At 32.3% G+C, this 20930-nt stretch overlaps 1 protein-coding gene across 2 annotated transcripts in view; it reads left to right on the forward strand.

Moving 5' to 3' along the window:
* The window catches only part of LOC6576602 (neurogenic protein mastermind), a 109030-nt gene that overhangs the window by 19572 nt on the left and 68528 nt on the right, over nucleotides 1-20930 (forward strand). For both annotated transcript variants that reach the window (XM_032729404.2, XM_032729405.2), the window contains exon 2: nucleotides 6199-6383. In XM_032729404.2, the coding sequence (XP_032585295.1) occupies nucleotides 6355-6383 (29 nt within the window). In that variant the 5' untranslated portion in view covers nucleotides 6199-6354. The remainder of the gene's footprint in view (nucleotides 1-6198; nucleotides 6384-20930) is intronic.

Raw genomic sequence — 20930 nt, forward strand, 5'->3', positions numbered from 1 at the left:
ATATATATATATATATATATATATTCCGATTGAGGGAAATAGATCTGGCAGCCTTTGGCGCGTGAATGAGTATTCTCCAGGCGATAACACCCGATTGCAAAGTTCTTGTTTTTTGCTTATGATTTCAAGAATTATACACCTAGTAAATGTCCACGAATAACTCATGCAGCAATTGTAATTTATGAATGTGAACATGCCGCAAGAGATATCTCAACTTTTACAGCTAGGGTTCGTATCATCAATGGTCTAGAGAACAGCTTAAAAATGCCAAACAAATCTTCAGCGACATTTGTCACACAACAATTTACATGAGCAATCGCTCGTAATGAGGTCAGTTTAAAATACATAAACTCTTTTTTTTTCCTCTTCACAAACAATAATAAAAATATACAAAAATAAAAAAAATATATATATACATATATAAAATGAGCGAAAATATTTTACTGTCGCGTACGCAAGAAAACGTACAACAATTTTTACAGCGACGCGCTGTGCCCCAAATAAGGAGCACAAACAACAACAATCAGTCATTAATAATGTTAAGTAAATAAGCGAAATTGTACAACAAATGGAATGCTATCTTTGTTAAAAGCCAGCACACTCAACACGCGCTTCATAATGTATCTCAAGTATGCTAAAGGTATAAAAAAAAAAAAAAAAAAAACTAACAAAGAAAAGAATGAGAGATAGATTTATGTACTCGAGTTTTTTATATAGTATATTCAGGTAAATATATAAAATATGGTCTTCATATTCAAAAATTATAGTTAATTTATATTTTTATTAAATCGTTAATTAATTATTTATTATTAAATTATTATTATTATAAGAAAGGTATATTCAGTAAATAAGTCACTTGACTGAACAGACATAAAAATATAAAGCTTTCTAAAATATTGGAAACAAAAATTGATATAAAAAAATAAAATCAATTAGAAATAATAATTTAAAAATCTTAGGAAAACCTAAAAATTCTAAATGAATTAGGAACTAAAATTTGATTAAAAAAAAAAAAAAAAAAAAAAAAAAAAAAAAAAAAAAAAAAAATTGAGTAGGATGAAAACAAAAATTGAATTAAAAAATTAAAATTTGTACTTCTTATCTTTGCTGCAAAAAAAAAAAAAAATCGTTTAACTGATGTTATAAAGATAAAACATGAAAACTATTTATCACAAAAAATGTAGTATTTAAATATACATTCGATAGGAGTTTGTTGCTTTAGAAAGATATGAGTATGTGTGGTTTAACATTTAGTATGCTTATCTCTGCCCTTAACTGTAACACACACTCACACATGCATACACGACATACCGATAAAGTAGCCAGAGAGTTTTCTTCAAGGAAAGCACACCTATACCATGACAATTACTTCGGCACACGCATGGAGTTAAGATCAAAGTTGAAGCTATTAGTTCCAAGTGAGTGGCTTCATGGATAACAATTACCAGTTACGATAAGCTACTATATAGATATACATATATGTATATGTATATGAAGTCGATGGATCTGTATTTCTGGAGCTGTGGGTACTGTTAATTAACACAGCACTTCATTAAATGGAATTCACTAAATTTTCACAAAGCCATGTTAATTAAAAGTGCCGTTTGTGGCATGGCTTCACCTCGCTCTACCTCTCATACGCCCTATCTCTTTCGCACTCATGTCATGTCTCTTGCCTTTTTGCGCTTGATATATATTTTACATGAGTCTGGTTCTTGTATGTCTCCTTATTGTCGACTCTACGTCGTCGCTTCAAATGTTGTTTGTGGCTTTACAATTTTATCAGTAACTAAAGAAGCAAACTGCATCGAGTGGCAGGCAAAACGTAAACAAAACGCATTTTGATAGTCCGCACACACACACACACACACATGCATAAACAGTTTGCCCTGCTCACTCACTCGCTCTCACTCTCCCCATAGCTGTCTGCGGCTGCTTGTCTGCCTGCCTCTTTGTGCGCCCTGTATTTATTTATTGCGTGTAAATTTCGGGAGTAAACAAATAGCCGAAGAAAAACGAAACGTAGAGAAATACTTAATAATATCGCAGCTTTGCTTATTTGTATTTCCGTGACTGGAGCGCATGACGAATTGACAAATTGTTTGATGCTCGCTCGAGTGAAAATGTTGGAATGTGCATTTCAGTTGCGTTTGGTTCGTTTATCATTTGAATCTTTTTTTTTTTTTTTTTTTTTTTTTGTTGCATAACGCAGAGCCACGCTACGCAGTAGCCGGCTCTGTTCTAGAGAGGGTAAAAGAAAAACTTCACTTAAGAGTTGTGTGAGAGCAAGTTCAGCTTACTCAATGCAAGCTTCAAATTTAGTTACTATACTCGCTCCTCAGCAGAAAGCGAGAGAGCCAGAAAGAGAGAGAGAGAGAGAGAGAGAGAGAGAGTCAGGCCAGATAGAGTGATTCAGTTATGCAATGCTCGCGCTGCGAAGAGCCGCACAAAACGCGCAAACGAAAAAGCAACGCTGGCTACCTGCGCGCCAAGCCTCCCTCTTTCGCCACGTCTCCCCCTATCACTGCGCTTGCTACATTACTGGCAATACTTCTACTTAAGCTTCTTTTGCTGGCTTTGTCTGCGCGCAAGATTCTGCAAATTTTACCGTTAGCTTAATGGCTAAATCACCGTTTAGAAACGCAAGAAGTTTTTGTTGTTGCTGTTGCGCTTTAGTGTGGCGCGATTTCAGCGAAAATTCTCATGTCGAAAACGTAATTATAGTATTTCTTATATTTTGCAGACGTGCTTAGATTTTAATTAAATTAAAATTACACTCAATTGCAGCGACGGTGAGCCTGGGAGCTAGTGTCAAAAGTTGGTTTTCTTGGTTTTGTGAGGATCAAGCCAAACGGGGGCAGGCTGGGGCATTGAGACTTGGGGATGTATGCGTTGTCTATAAAATACTCACAGTTATGTATGTATGTGTGTGCGTGTATGTTAACACAGTGGGTATATATTTAACAGGTAAAGCAATCTGTTCTGTTTTACAAAAAAGTAAGTTCGACATCTCTGGGAGAGAGAGAGAGAGAGAGAGTGTGTGTGTGTGTGTGTGTGCGTGTGTGCGTGGGAGTGAGTGTAAATTGATTTGTATTACTGCACTCAAACTGCGTTGAGCTTTAGACTGGCTAAGCTTACATATGTATTTGTGTATGACGCATACAATTGTGTTCATGAAAATAATGCAATTGAGCATTCTATACATAAATGTAGTAATGTAAATATATAAATATAAATAAGGTAATGTATATAAATTTGATATTAAAAATTCAATTTAGTTTTATACATATTAGGCCCACTGCTTCTAAGCCCCGTTTTAATTAAAATTATTCCGTTAAATGTTTGCAGCCTTTCATCATTATTAATTTTTCTTCAACTCCCTAAGAAACGCATTTTCCTGTAAATAAATCTAGTATTTTCGCAACAACTTGTTTATCGCTTGTCAACTGATAATCTTTCTGCAGAGCAGCCAAGCTGCAAATTGCGTGTTTTCTCATTGACTGCCACGCCCGCCACATAAGGAAAAATAATATATGGCGAGTTGGTTATATATTTTGTTCACAACTTTTCAGACACGAATGAAAACAATGCACTTGTTGTTGTTGTGCTTTGTTTTAATCAATCAAAAGCCAGGAAAAATATCAGAAATGCAATTTACACAGAACAAGAAAATATATAAACATACATATATGTATATTTATGTGACAGATATGAGATACATATGTATGTATGTGTATAGAATATGTATCTGAAGGCGCCCACTCCAAACGCAACGAATAGCAACAATTATAAACAATGAGAAGCAACAGTAACAGTAACAGCAGCAACTGCAGCAAATGCATTATTATTATCAGTAAAAACACATGACAAAAGAATGCCCAACTTGCTAGAGGGAGACAGCGGACATCGAAACCGACCGAGATAGCAATGGAGATTATGCTTCTGCTTTTGTGCCACGCGTACAGGAAATTATATAAAACATGTTTTGCTGCTCCGGGGCAGGGCAATGCAACGAGCAACGAGCGAACAGTTGGGTGATGGAGTGTTGGCAAAAGGGAATGTGATAGGGGGGGAGTGCCAAGGGGGAGCGCAGGGCGACACAGCCAAAGGCAAAAACAATAAGAGAAAACAAAACAAAACTGAAACAACAGTAAAATGCAATGCAGTTGCAGTTGTTGTGCGTGTGTGTGTGTGTGTGTGTGTGTGTGTGTGTGTGAGTGTGTTCGCAGTAAATGTTGTTGTTTATTTAAAGCGCAAATACAATAAAGCATTCTCTCAACTCTCTCCACCTCTTTTGCACTCTATCCATCTCTCTCTCTCTCTTTGCATTTGTGTGCGAAAAAAATATATATGAAGCCACCAAGAATGCAGCAGCAAAATAAAAAAAAGATGAAAAATAAATACGAAAATAACAAGAAGAATTTTTTGTTTTGTTGGGTGGTGGCTGCATTGAGTATACGACACGTTGGCAACAAGGGAAAAATAACTCTCTCGCACACTCACACACACACACACACACACACTCAGTCAGATACACATATGACAGCTGAATGCGTTGTCTCACATGCGGATTATACAGCTGATGAGCTTACGAGAGGAAAGGACAAGCAAAGCAGATAAAGAAAAAGCCTCAACAGCAGCTTCTCAAACTCAAAGCACATCAACACACACACAATATAAACCCTCACGCATACACAGAGCACATTAAGAGATCTCTATATGGCTATGGGCTTAAGCATTCGTAATTCTGCTGATTAAATACTGCAAGAAAATTTCTTAAGAGTAATTGAAAATTTTTTACTATTCTATAATTATATATATATTTTTTTTATTTATTGATAAAGTACATTTAATACATTACTATTTCATAGTAAAGTATGTTTTAATTGTTTATAGAATTTAATAATTATAAGTATACTTTTAAAATCTTGAATAAAATTAACAATTTTTTACCATTAGTGTTAAAATTAAAGTAAACTAAATAATTAAAAATAATATATTATTAAAAAAAAAAAATAAACAAGAATAATATATTTAAAAAAAAATATCATTTAAAAAAATAAAAAAAAAAGGAATTATAAGCACATTTAATATGATATGAGAAATGCAGCTATAAATAAATAAATAAAGTATTAATACATAATATGTACCAAAAATCCGCTTATTTTTACATAGCATAACATAACATACATAGCACAATATTGATTTAATATCATTTTAATATATTATATGATTTTTTTTTTTACATATATATTGGGTATGTTCCTTAAGAAAAATAAATCAAATCTGTCATACAAAAGAAAAGCCTAAGCTGCTCATCTATCTAATCTCTACGCTTTGTTTATCCTTCAGACAGATTTTTCTCGAAGCAGGATACCTAAAGCTCAGCTTGTTTTTTTCTATAATCCCATTTAGTATATCCTTGCCTTAGTCCATATTTCAACGGTTTTATATAACTTCACCTTTTTGGCTAAACACATCTAATTCGAATTAAGATTTGGTAGCTCTGTGAGAATGTCAAAATCATAAAATTTTTATCTTACCACTGTGCGTATTTGGAGCACTTAGACACATGCGATTTAAACCGTTAGCCCTTGCTAGCCGAAAAGAAAAACTTGCACTTTGCCAGCGGCAAGCACACAAAGGCCCCAACATAATGTTTGCCCCCGACGAACCTGAGAGCCCCTCCCGAACCTCTGCATAGAGCGAGAAAGAGAGAAATTCACACTTGGCGCCTTTTACTAATTTCGCTTGGTTTTATACGGTTTTGTTTTTTCCTCTTTTTTTTTTTTTTTGGGCATCTCTTGGTAGGGTATGAGGTGGAGAGGGGTGCTATGGGCTGAGCTGGGGTAGGCCATGTGAAAGAGTTGCGGGGCAGGGTCGAAGACGGCTCGACCCTAAGTGTTTCTTGTAACTTGAGTCTTCAAGTGGCCAGCTGGCATTTGCTTTTGCCAGTTTTTCTTGTTTTCCCGGGGCAAAATGCGACCAGAGTGTGTTTGTGTGTGTGTGTGTGCGCGCGTGTTTTTGTCGAGTGTGGCAACTTATGTCAAGCACAACAGCGTTTTTTTTTTAATAATATAATTTAAAAAAAACACAAAAAAAAAATTAAGAAAAGCAACAAAAAATTGTCATAAAAGTATTAAAAAGAACTGTAGGAAAATGTTAATAAAAATGTGTTTTTTGTTTCTCTCTTTGCAGTGTTTCATTTACGTTTTGGTAGCGCGTTTTTATGTGTAGCCCCCCACAGTTAGACATCAAATCAACGACGAGCAGCAACAACAACAACGATTGCAGCAACAACAACAGCAACGGGCACATCTAACGCTGCAGCTAACAGATGAGCCCCAACAACAGATGTCAATTGCTGCAGCCGAAAATGCAGGGTAAGTGTACAAAAAAAGAAGAAAACAAAATTGAGCAGGAGTAAATGAGACTTGAGCACAAAGAACTTGAGATAAAATAAAGAAAAACGAGTGCCATTAAGATGACTGAGCTGTTAAGTTGAAGTCACAAATGACAGATGTTGCAAGCCAACCAATTGGCTTGGGCAAGATTTGTGTTGTCGCTTGGGGCAGAAATAATTAAATATGGTGGAAAAGTTTAAATAAAATAGGGAACATATATTGAACAGGAGATTTGAATATTTTTCAAAACATACAAAATAATAAAAAAATTAAAAAAAAAATTTTTAATTTTAAATATAATAAATTATTTTAAATATATGTAATAAAATAAAACTTGAACAAGCCTAAATGCTTAAGACATTGACAAAGTCTTCACATTTGATTATCTGTTGACCGCTTCTAACGTAAAAACACAAAACCAAAATTTTTAATGATTTCTTATTCAAAATTGATAATTATCTAAATTGTACGTTGTATTTGACACACCAAATTTCTGGCATATTTTCGAAATGCCTTTTGGCTAATTTCGAGCCTTCTTCAATTTGTTATTTGTTAAGAAATTCCGATGCGAATTCGTCAACATTCTTAAAGCACTGGAGAAAACGCACGACATCACATGGTAAACGTTGCTCAGCGTCGTAATTAAGTAGCAGCTGCTGTAGCTGTAGCTATAGCTGTAGACTTACCTGGTCTAGACTTAGACAAAGCGAAATACAAAATACAATATGTATAGGCAAAAACCTAACTGTATATGCAGACAGGCACGAAAAAAGAAATGTGAAGTGGCAGACGATATATGGGCTCATGTGCGAGTCATTAGAAGCTCATTGAATATTGCGACATCACGCCTCAAAATCAGCAATCATTAATTGCACGTTCTTCACTCTGTCAATGTGTTTCGCACACACACACACATATGTGTGTGCACACGCGCATAGAGATACAAATGTAGCGACAAACTAAACGAAATACGCCAAATATAAATGTATCTTCCACTTAACTGGCCGTTGGCAACGGCGATGGCGACGTCAGGTCACGCAAAGTCTACGACACCTTGCCATCGAATTTAGCGAGAGAGAGAGAGTGAGAGAATGATAGAGAATGAGCAAGCGCGAAGAAAAAGGAGGAAGAGAGTGGCAACGTGGAGATTCAGTGCATTGTCTGTGACTCAATCTGAGGATACCCTAAAACACATGCAAAATGCTCAAGGGTGGAGTTGTTTTCCGACAATTTGTGTAACAAGCTGCGGAGGAAGAAGAAGGCAAATGCGTAGTCATAAAATATATAAACATAGCTCAAGGGGATACACTAAATTGAGTTAGCTAGTCCTAAGACATTTAACTATGGCCTTGTAAAAATAATAATAAAAAAATTAACTTCATTATCAAGACAACAACAAAAACTTCCATATATGATCATTAAGTTATTCTGGTCGATAATAAACCAACTTGGAGAAAACCAATAAATACGATCTTTAAATTAATATGGCTTCATACAAAATACAATTTTATTATGGAGCAAACGATAATTCACTCGGAAAAAGTTCTTGAGTTATTGCTTAGTTTCAGAAAAATATCAATTGTCTGTTTATAATAATAATAAAGGTAGTAGTAATGTTCAAGAAAATAATAATAATTGATTTTAATAATAATAACGATAATAGTAATTGCTTGGATGCCTTTGAGCATGATAGACTTGAGAATACTAATACTATTTACCAATAATGTAAACGTTAATATAACTCATCAATTGTTAATGCCAATAACAATGATTCAGAGAATGATAATCCTGAGAATAATAATAGTTATTCTCATTCAAAAATGTTAATCGTCATCATTGCAAATTATAATATTAATTATCATCATCATCATTGTAAATATTATTATTATTCATCATCATCTTTGAAGTCTATATTCCTCATGATTATTATTATAATTGAAACTCAAATAATAATATTCCTTATGATGATGAGTAGATATGGTAATATTACTCATCATTATTATGCTTGATAATTATGTTCCTCATTATTCTTATTCTAATTGAAACTTAGATGTTAATATTCATTATGATGATGAGTAAATATGGTAATATTACTCATTATCATCAGCATTGTAAATGATCATCTTTAAAATGTTGATCATGTTGATCATCAAGATAATAATAATCATCACGGCGTGAGTAAATATTATCAATAATATATATTGAATTGTTTAACAATATCATTCGCAATGATAATTGAGAGCATTGGTTAGAGCATCTCTTAGTTGGGCACTCCCTATCGGAGCTTACTCTTACTTATTCTCAAATATTTTTGCGCATATTTGGTCTTTGATTTATAGCTTCCAATTTGCTTCATTTCTGCTTTTTTCTTGGCTTTTTGTGGCATACTTCGGCATATTTCTATTGCCGCTCATAATTTCTCAAGTATGTTTTGGCATTTGGCGTTTCGCTTATTTGTTTCTCGCTGTTATTTTGCTGTGTTTTTTGTTTTTCGTCTTTTTGATTGAAATTGATTTTATGACTTTTTTATATATCGGTTAAACTGAGCGACGAGTGGAAATTTGTGGCGATTTTTTATGATTTGATTTGCACCAAATGCGCGTGTCTTTATATATTTAGATGGGCATTTATGGGTTTACTGTCAGCGTGGGAGCTATTTTAAATAGATAAAAATAACTAAATCATGTGATTGATTGAGTGCATTAAAATCGAACTTATTTTTGGTTTGAAGCGAGTAAATAAATAAAAATATTTTGGTTAAATTTGAAGCTTTTGAAAATTTGAAACAGATTAACTAAAGTCTTAGAGTAAATGAATGAAAACTACAAGCTATCCGTACATACATAAATAGACAGATTTATAGTTATGTAAATATGCAAAACTAACGTTCCACTCAATTTAGACTGTGTATATGTAGTATATATGAAATCCATTCAAATTTTATGCCACTTTCCCAGTTGCAGGCGAGCTGGCAACAGCATTTAATGACTAAATCAACGCAACGTCTGTACAACATTTTCACTGCATCATTTTCACTTTTCTTTGATGCGGCAACAGAAAACGAAAGTGAAATGAAAACGAAAGACGCTAAAGCTAAAGCGCGAGGTTTCAATCTATGCGCGAAAAAGCGAGAGGGCCACGTTGTTGGAGTGGGATGGACGTTACAGATAGAGTTACGAGTACAAACGGTTTTTGGATTTAGGCCTACAAAACACATTCACACTCACACTCACGCACACACACACACACACACAGACACACACACACAGCAGCAGCAGCACAGTGAAGCCTCTCTTGGCCACGCTGATGAGTTTGGCCTACTTTCACTTTCGTTTGGTTTCGTTTCGTTACCACTTTTTTTGTTGTTTTTTATTTCTAGCGCGCTAGGCTGTTTTTTTTTCGGGCCCAGCTCCAGCTTAGCCGGTTTTTCCAACCGCATAGACCCACTGACAATGAAATAAAGTTGTTTCATATTTCATGGCAAGTTGAAAAACTGAAACTGAAACTGAAAACGAAACCGAAACTATTTCAGAGGCAAAACTAACGGCTAAAAAAAAAAAGCCAACTTGGCATAGAAAAATGCCTGCAAATTACTCATCAACTGTAGACAAACCAAAAGCTTTGTGCGGCCAACAAAAACAAAAACAAAAAAAAAAATGAAAAGAAGATTTAGAGAAAAAGTAAATGAAAACCTAGTTTTGTTTGCGCATCTTTATCAATGGCAAAACAAGCTGAAGCTTTGTTGCACCCACGTAATAACATTGTTATAAATATATACATACATGTATATATATGTATGTTTATTCAATTTAATTTAGTAGCTCATATAAATCTATTTATTTATGGAATGCTTTGCTCTCCCACTTTCACTTTTGTCAATTGCAATTAGTGTGGCCAACAACGTCGACGTCGACTATATGAATAAAGTTTCTCATTTTAATTGCGCGCCTCTTGAACTGAGCCTACAACAAAAGCGAAAAGCTAAAAGCAAAAAGCAATTTAATTGCTATTTCGTTATTGTTGCTGTTGGTGTTGTTGGCGTTGTCAAATCGAGCAGCAACAACAGTGTTCAAAACTTTTAACTACTGAAGCTAAAAGTTCGACTTGTTACTTGACTTTTTGGCGCTTTTAGTTACTTTTATAGCCGGACTTCTCGCAACTGTTTTGCGGCTTTAATAACATTCTGTCTAATTGCGGCTAAAAACTTGCTAAATGCAAAGCTTAACAACTTAATCGATTGAGTTTGGCAAATATTATTTTTGCAGTTAGTTCTTTTGGCAGCTAAAGCCGTTTAGAAGTATTGGCATACGGCATGCTTAGTATCTTTATCAAAGTCTAATTGAAAACCCAAGGGACGATCTTTTGATACCAAAACAGAGTTCAGGATGCGTGCTAGACATTTGCTAGAATCAAAATATTGGGATTGCAACTATCACATGTAAAACATATAAGAATTTCACGATTTTTTAGTAGTCACTGCTTTGCAAAAAAAAAAAAATAAATAAATAAATAAAATTGAAAAATAAATAAATAAGTAAAATAAGATAAAATAAATTAATATAAAGAAAAAATAATAAAAATAAGAAAAGTAAAAAAATATTAATTTAAAAAAAATTAATTAAACTAACCAAATTAATTAATTAAATAAAAATAAATTAATTAAATTTAAAAAAGTATTTGTTTTTTCATAAGAAAAAAAATATTGGAAAAAAAAATCATTTTAGTTAATGATACTAAAATGATAAATGAAATCTGCCTGAAGGCTTTCGTTGCTCTGGCTTAAAACTTGTTATTTAGAATTAATTCTTTGTAACAATAAATAAATAAATAAATGAAATAGTAATACGAGAATAATAAATAAATATAAATTGAATGTAAATTATTTATTTATTTATTTATCTTGAAATTCGTTATAAATTGTAAACAAAATATTTTCTGCTCAGCCGCCCTAGTACTCCCATGAAAACAGAAGTGTCCAAATATGGGAGATATAATAATTAGCATTCTACTTGGATTCTCTCAGTCAGATATATCAGATAGCATACCTGAAACTAGTCTGAACGTAATATTGAAATTACATATTTCCAAAATACTCTCCCAGTATTATAGTAGAAAACAGCCGAAGCTTGGAAGTCCCTATTAATTTCCAACTACAGCAGCCTGATATAATCAAGTTTCGAATTTATTGATTGCAGTTTTACCCGCTATGCACCCACATCTTGTTCTAGATTAACCCACAAGCTGCTTTGCCATTTGAAATTCAAATTTCCAATAGCCCAAAACAATTGACTGTTCACGCTTCCCAAAACAATTTGCGTTGGGCGCTGCAGGCTAGCTTAATCTTTTATTTTGCCTTCCTTTATTATTATTTTGTGTATTATCAATTTGAAATTGTGGCTTGCAGCATTTAAGATACCACTCGTGCACGACTTACCGAAAGGCAAGAGAGGAGCAAAAGAGAGAGAGAGAGAGAGAGAGATAAGTATAAGCAGAGGATATCATCTATAATTTTGTTTCTAAGTGCCGGCAAACACATATTTTCCATTTGGGCCCAGCTACGTTTGCAAATTTCATCTAATTTTTGAAGTAATAACAAGCAGCAGCATCTAGAGAAACGGCAAACAACGCCCACACGAGCTTAGCAACCAAACGAAATCAGTTTTCCAGAAAGCAAAAAAAAAAAAATAACGGAAAAAAATATAAGCCGCTTACATAAGAATCAATGCCTATGAATATGGCTTGTTATTTATTTCATTTCTCTGTCGCTTATTGTTCAAGTTGAATTTTAAGTGCACCCTAATTGGTGCGCTCTGGGGCGTGGTCAAGTGGAAGGCGGCAGCATCAATCAAATGTTGTCAACTGCTATAGCTGCCATCTATATAGAGGGAAAGAGAAAGAGGGAGAGAGAGAGAGAGACAGATATGTAGCTCGCTTCTAGGCGCCTTAAGCTGCTCTTTTTGAACTGCGAAAAAACTTTGATGAAAATTCCAATGTGCCCGTCGCGTTGACGCCTCACACAAGCACACAGATAGATATATATACATACATACACACATACACACTCACTCACTCATTCAGCCACATTTACAGCACACAAAAAACTTTTTTTTATGACTCTGCTTTGTTAGAAACCCCTGACCACGCGTTCCCCAACTGTAGCCACAGCCACTAATGCAGAAGCGCTGTACTTGGGCGAAAAATAAGAATAAAATTATTGCATTTTATTTTTATCTCCTTATCAGAACGCATTTCTCTGCTAGACTTTGACTATTACGTTGTTGCTGGGGTTAGCTCTCCCACTGCATAATTTATATGCAGACAGCGCAATTGCAGTTTCGCGCTACGTTTCGGGTTTTCTATTTAGAGAAAAGAAAAATCATTTTCATTTTCAGCTCTCTGTTATTACACACACACACACTTCATGCGGTTGCTGTATGCATTGCAAATTGCTTTCAATATATGTATGATAGTTGCTTAGAGCAGATAAAGTTGGCAAACCAAATGGGCGTGGCAAGCTTTTTGTATTATAGCAAAAGTTGAAGACTCCAATGTCATGTGTCGAAAGTTCTAAGTTTTTCACATGGGGAAAAATGTCTCTTATCCAATCTATATTTCTATATGAATTGTGCTTTTCTTTGGTTATTCCAAGACTTTTCTATGATTTATCAGGGAAGGGATATTTATGATATGGTATTAAGTTTTTGAAATACAAAATATGTAATTTCTCTATTTCGTATGTTTACTAAAACTTGTCAATATTTTCTCTATTTTGTTATGTTTTCAAATATTTCAGTCATTCAAATATGTCAGTAATGTCTAATTTAACTCATCTTATGTCGATATTATGTAAAGATACTTCCATAAATTAATTTGAAGCTTTGCTTAAGCATAGCAGACAGCTTTTTGAACGCCTACCAGTTCATTGTATTTACCCACATATATATATGCATATATGTATATGTATTTATAAATATATAGATAAAATACATGCCATAGACCTAATGCGCCTACGACTTTTACTACAACACATGACTCAATATGTCAATCACCCACAGCAACAACGCGCCAACTGAGGAGATGAACTGGCGTGTGTTGTTTATCACAAACAAAATTTGATATATAATCCGTCTAAGTGATAATGCTTATTATATTTATTATTATGATTATCTTTCTTTAGCATATCAATTGAATTCGAATGCCGAAATATTAATTACATGATAATTACATTTAGCCAAACTGCTTGAATTTTGTGATGATGTGCTATGATATTTAGTTCATGCAGCTATGGGCTTATAATTTGTATATTTGTTTTCGATATATATCGAAAATAGCTATTATAAATTCAGTTAAAGTAAAAATGTTTTTTTCTTTAAGCAGTAAAAACAACTCAAATCAATATTGAAAGGCAGTTATTCTATAAAGATCTGACTATATACTTCTTATCAAGAGCTATATCGATATTTATCGATAGAAACTCCAAAAATTAGAAGAAAAAAAATCCTTAAACTGAATTAGCTTTAGGATGATATGATTAGATTATTAGATGTATACTATAAAGATATATATGGATAGATTTATACTATATATATTCGACATCGATAAATGAATTATTATTTATTCTATAATAGAGACTTCTTTTGTCCTATATTTGATATAAACTTAAAGAAAACTCTCGACTTATTACATCGATAAATAAATATGAAAATTCAATTCTACTTCAGTAAGCTTCTTCTCTCTTACGCTCTATTGATATTTTGAAATGTAGAGACTGTTTTTTCAAAATTTTAGCTAGAGCTACGAGGTATTTATACGTCGAGTTCACAATTAACATCATTTACCGTTAGCGAAACTCATTCTAGTATTTCTCTTTATTTATTTATTATATTCACTCTGTTTCACTCTTCTGTCAAACAATTTTTGTAATGCGAACCTGAGCAGCTGATGCAGTCGCAGACATTGACCAGACGCAAGTCAGAGAAAATGCAAGACAAGACGTCTTCTAATTACCCACAGGCCGCAGGCAACCACAATAGACCCACGCGCCGCTCTGGAGTAGAGTTTGGCTGGTTAGATAACATGGTTAGAGCTGCTCCAAGAGTCTTATGTAAGGGCCAATGGCATTTGTTACATTTCCCACATTTATTGGGCCAGTGCGAATAAGTCATTAACTATTAGCGATTGCCCCATTTAAACGCGAGGCGTTTTTTGGCATTCATATTGCATTTTAGGGGTGTTCACATTTGTTGTTCAGTTTACACTGTTTGTCTTTTTATAGTGATTTGCATTATTCATTGGAAATTGCCGTTGTTGCAATTATCAAATATTTATGTAGACCGTTTACCGGTCAACACTCTGTAGTCGTGTTGACAGAGCCGTTTCGAAAGCATTTCGAATAGGACTAAATGGGCTAAGCACATGAATCTTAAATAAGTACGACTCAACAAGAGCTGCAATGGGCTGGACTTTGGCCTGAAGTTATGGTAAAAAATTGATTAATTTAATTGCCTATATGCACCTTAAAATAAAAGAGTATAATATATTTTCATATATACATATATATTTTCATATATATATATTTTCATATATTTTTGCGAATTTTTGCCTTAAGCACTATAAACTTATAAATATTTTTCATACTTAATAAATTGATTATATTATAAATTTTTCTATTATATTATATTTTCATTTATAAAAAAAAAAATATATATATATATATATTATATATATATATATATATTTTTTTTTTAATTTTTTTTTTATTTATTTATTAATAAAGATTATAATTCGATAATAAAAATATTTATGTATTGTTGTATTAATTAAAGGAAAGTTTCAATGTCTTATATGCTTAGTTGTACAACATGTCAAAGTATTTCTTGAGTTGACTTGAAATTTGTATATTATAATTAACACATTCCCATTTTATATTGCAAAGTTTCCATATATCAGTATTTTTCAAAATGTCAAACTGCATTTTATATTTGCAATGTACTTCATACAAAAATCTCAAAGCAATCGACCTTTGTTAAGATTTGGTTTTGTGATTAGCACTATGTAAATATCTCATCTCAGGATTTAAGAAAATGTTAAAGTGCATCGTAAATTTACAATGTACTTAAGAATATGAGCGCAAAACTTATATGTGAAATTATGTAATTTTTAAATATTTAAAATCAACATGTCAAACCGCATGTTACATTTACAATGAGCTCAGACGACTAGCTTATAAAGCAGACGTAGACTTGATTATACTCTATAGTAGAGTCGTAGCTTTATTCTTTTTGATTTATCTATTATTTATTTCAGCACCTCGGCTAGAAGGCACTCTTGTTGCTTTTACTGCTGCTCTGAGCTGTAGTTGAACCTTACTCTCGCTCTCGCCCTTTTTTACATCTTTTTATTAATAAAAGGTTCTGTTTCGCCACCCTCCAACAATGTTCCCGCTGCCCCAACTTCAAGGTCTTTGTGGCAGCTCTTTCTTGCTTTTGTGATGCTCGTTTCGGCACTCTGTTTCCCATTTATTCATTACAACCTCAAAAAGTTGCCTAATTACCCATCAACTGCTCTGGGGCTTCATCTTTCATTACTTGGCGTCGTGTACTCAACATTTTGCCAGTTGCCTGCCGGACTGCTTGCCTGCCTGCCTGCCTGCCTGCCTGCCTGCCTCAATAACAAGACTTCACCTTCAACGTAAATTTTTGCAAATCAAGTTTAAAACCAAAAGCCAAAAAAAAAAAAAAATACAGAAATGAAAACGAGATACCAAAAAATCTTTGCTATTTTTGTTGTTGTTTTTTTTTTTCATTGCTTCTTTTTTTTTGACGGCTTTAATTTTTGTAGCTGCGCCGCGTTTGCTTCTTTACGCCGCATAGTTTTTGCAACGTTTGATGTCTATAAATGTTGGTTAAGGTTGGTTTAACTTTGAAATCAAGTTTAGACAAGCACGGGGTTTTGGGCAGCGACTATGCCAACTTTTATATACATACATATACACGAGTGTATATAGTATGTACGTATATAGCGAATAGTCGGGTTGCCGTTTCAGGGTGGGCTGACTGCCTGGCTGGCAACATTAGCCACTTGTAATTTAATGCCTTTGTCTTTTTTATGCTTTTTGTATATCTTTCTGCAAGTACTAGCAGCAAATAGCTTTCAGTTTTCCTCGGGTGTTTTATGACCAAGTTTTGTATTTGTTTTAGGTTTGCTTGTTTTATTTATTATTATTATTATTATTTTATTGTTTGTTTTTTTTTGCTCATTTGCAGTATCATTGCTGGGCATTAGACACGGTCTGATTATTTGATAAATTCATAGATATGTGACGGCATTAAAAGTAATGACAAATTATGTTTAACGGCGCTGCATTGCAATACGCGATGCGTGTGCACTATGAGTCTTTATCACAGTTGCGTGTACTGAACGGTAGCCGAGTTTCAATGGTGTGTTTAATGCTGGGGTTTGTGATTGCTCAGCATCTACATACATACATGCATTCATACTTATATACAATATATGTCACACTCATAATTGTCTAACATTAATTGCAAATCATTTTGGAGTTTAGTTTATTGCTATGTTTCGTTCGGTACGTTTGGATGGTTAATGTTATCTAAGGATTTGTATGTCGGCTTGAGCATGCTCTATTTTAATTTTGATGGAAAATGGGAAATATTTACGGAAAAGTCAATGTTTTTATGCTTCGGCTTCGAATTGAATCATATTAAAATAAATTTACGTTTTTATGGTAATATTTTTTAAAGCTATTTTGTTGTACATTTGATTTAAATTAATTGAATTATAATATATAAATAAATTATTATTTATATCAAAAAAATATTATGACTATTAAAGTATGTTGCTTAAAATAATATACAATACAAAAACAAAAATATAAATATTATAAATCTTGAAACCAATAAAAAAATATTAATTTGAAAAAAAAAATATAATATAATATATATGAATATAATATAAAATATAAATATAATAAAAATAAAGTGACTAAATTGTAATAAAATAATAATAAAAATATATTTGAAATTCTATTAGACGAAAATGCATAGAATAATCATTTCTCAATTTAAACATTTAAACAATTTTTTTTTAAACTTTAGCTATTTAATTTACAAACTTCCATATACTTCGAAAAAATTCTTATTTTTATTTTATATATACAGATATGTATATATAAATATTTATCCTCCAGAGCTAGTAGTTTGCTTATACTGAATTAAGATGTTAATCAATTAGTTAATCTTGAGATAGGAGCTCATTAAGGGCATACTGTTCTGCTTCAGATATAAACTACTTAGCATAATTAATGTTATTCTCTTTTTAAAACAATAATTAAAAAACACACAAATTTTACTATTCATATGCTAATTTTTCGCTTTACTCGTTAGACTTATAAACAAGAATTTTACTCATATACTTTATTCTCATATTTCTAGCCAATTGTAGTCATAGTTTGTGGTTTCATTTCGGCCACAGAAATGTGGCTAGAATGTCTGCTATGGCCATACGTAGAATTTGAGTGCATGGCAAATATAATCAATGGCCTGCGGGCCCTGGGCGATCTGTGTGCGGGCATTGTGCAAGCAAAACTTTGTCTTAATGCCATATTACTCATTTATTGCCTTTGCAGTTTGAAACAATGAAAGCAAGCGAGCAAGTGAGCGAGTGTGTGATGAGGGCAGCGAGAAGGGAACAAAAAAGCTGAGGATTCAGCATGCGTATATAATTTTACTGCTTCATTTCGGTGTATGTAATAACACCAAAGGCAAATATGCCTTTTGCCAGCCAGCCAGCCAGCCAGCCAGTCAGCTAGTCAGGCAGACCAACAAAATAAAAAAAATAAAAAATAATAATAATAAAAATCGTATAAAGTAAAATAAAATAATAATTTTTGCCTTGGGGTAGGTCATGCTCGCAGTGTTGTATGTGTGCTGCTGCTGCTGCTGCTGCTGCACATTCTTTACAGAACTCGACTTCTCGCTTGCTTTTGTCTGGGGGTCCATGCGTAATAAAAGCTAAGAAATATCTGGCACAATGATGCATACCAGTCGTATATACACATGTGTACATAAGTGAGTGTGTGTATATATATATATATATGGGACTCAATGTATATAAGAGCTGTGTGTCTGGTCCATCAGCTCATCTGTCGTTTCGATTCATGTCTCATCGGCTGCCGTCTCCAGACTTTTCGGTATGCATCAGCTTCAGTTTGAGTTCTGTTCACAATATATATTCGTAAAATTTCATTATATTGCATATATGTATATATATAGAAAACAAATATATAAATGTTTAATAATAATAAAATAGGCACAGCTTGATTCATATTTATTATAACTAAGCTTTCACCTATATATATATATATAATTGGTTTTGCATATGGCGATAATATCGAGCATTTGGTTGGCTTAATTATGTAAAACGTTTCACCGACAATTAGTAACAGGCCATCAATTAAATTAACAACTGCAACAATGACTTTTTATTGCTCCATAAATTATTATTAAATAAATATTTGCCATCCTTGCAAACGGCCTGACTGACGACATCTCACTATTCAGCCCCGCCGCAGCAATTGCCCAGCTAAAAGTAAATATTTCAATAATTCATTTTGTGTCTTTTCTGTCAGAACGAAATGGCAGAAACAATGCTGAATTATGGCTCATTCTCGTGCTGTACATTTTAAGTATTAGTTTTATTTATTTGTTTTGAATTTTCCTTTTTATTTTTCTTTCATGTGTTTTTTTTTTTTTTAATTTAATGCATGCTGCATATGGTGGAAAACAAATAAATATACATATGTATATATGCGCACAGTTTCTGAAATAATAAAAATCATTTGATATTAAAAATCAAAAATTAAAAAAAATTACTTTTTTAGTTTGCTTGACTCAAAACTCACCTGAAATTTCTTTATATATTTTTTGGTATAAATATATGTTTTTATTTATATTTTCTATTTCTATACTTATAGCTTTTATAAATATTTTTTACATTTATAATGTGTAAATGCATTTTATATTTCATATGCTTTAAACAACTCTTAAGTGTTTAATTATCAATTAAATTAATCAGAGTATTGCGAATATAATTATTGAATTCAACATTAGACAAACTTAAATAACTGTTTCATTTTCATTTAATGGCGTTTCTTCCTTATTTCATAGTTTTTCCTGAAAAATATATATTTACATTTCTTACATTTTTATTCCTTCAATCGCTTACACTTAAAAAAAACTTATTCAGAATGTTCAGTAATTAACACGGCCTTACTAAATGAAACCGCAAGCCAATGATCGATCGATCGATTGCCAATGGCTTCGGAACTAAACCGAACGATTGAAGCGAGCATGATTCACATACAATTTTAAGGTTTTTCAAGTCATTCAATAATTAAAATTAAAACAAAAAATTAATTGAACCTATTTACAAAAAAAAAAAAATAAAACAAATAAAAATAAAATCAAAAAGACTATTAAAAAAAAAAAACCTTTTTTTGCAGTTTAACCATAGTTTTTATAATTGCTATAATTGGTTGCTTGTTTTGTTCTTTTACCATTTATGTTAATTACAGCAATTTCCGCTAAAGAAAAAATTAAACGAATAATAACCGTATTTTTTGCAAGTTCGCTTTTTGTTTTTGATTTTGTAGTTTTTATTAAAGAGCTGTGCCTCATTAAAACTGCATTAAACTAGGCGGGTTATTTATTGGCCTTTAACATGTCATGAGCCAAGCCGTGGCTTATGCACTTCTGTTGGTGTGCATACCCTGTAATTAAAATTCAATTAATCAAATGCTCAAGTGAGAAACTTAAATATCATGGGCTTTGAATTGAAATACAATTGAATTGTATTGCTTTTGGGCGTTGAGCAATTGGAATTTGGGTTTTTTGTGGATCAAAGTTTTCATAAATTGACAAGTCATTTAAACAGAATTTCAAAAATGTTGAGACAAAAGATATTGATATTATGAAAATATATATATGAAATTCAAGAATTACTTTTAAATTCTAATTTTGTTCATAATTCACAAAAGTTCCAAAAGTTAAATGTAACACAAAATTATGATAAAAACGAATAAATAACATAACCGACTACAATATAAAAGATAAACATAATATATAAAGTAAAATATGTGATAAATATAAAAGAAAACGATAAAAAGAATTTATTTTATAGAATAATAATAATAATAATTTTAAAACTGTAAAAAATATGTTATAGGTAAAATAAAAAATAATAAATGAAATTAAAAAGATTAACAAACGAATATAACATATATTAAAATTATATAAATATACATTTAAAAAAAAAGTAAATAAAATTAAATAAATAATGATACAAGTTAATTGATTTAGCTTTAAATATTTAAATCAATTAATAATATTAAGTTACTTCTATTATTCAGTTAAAATATTAAAAAGAAATCGTATTGCTTGATTGACTTGTTACAGCATATCTGCTAGTCATGCTGTCCGAAGTTTGCTGCGCTTGTTGGGCGTGGCATTC

This window comes from Drosophila mojavensis, unplaced genomic scaffold (genome assembly GCF_018153725.1).
Source record: "Drosophila mojavensis isolate 15081-1352.22 unplaced genomic scaffold, ASM1815372v1 contig_36, whole genome shotgun sequence".
Taxonomy (NCBI): Eukaryota; Metazoa; Arthropoda; class Insecta; order Diptera; family Drosophilidae; genus Drosophila; species Drosophila mojavensis.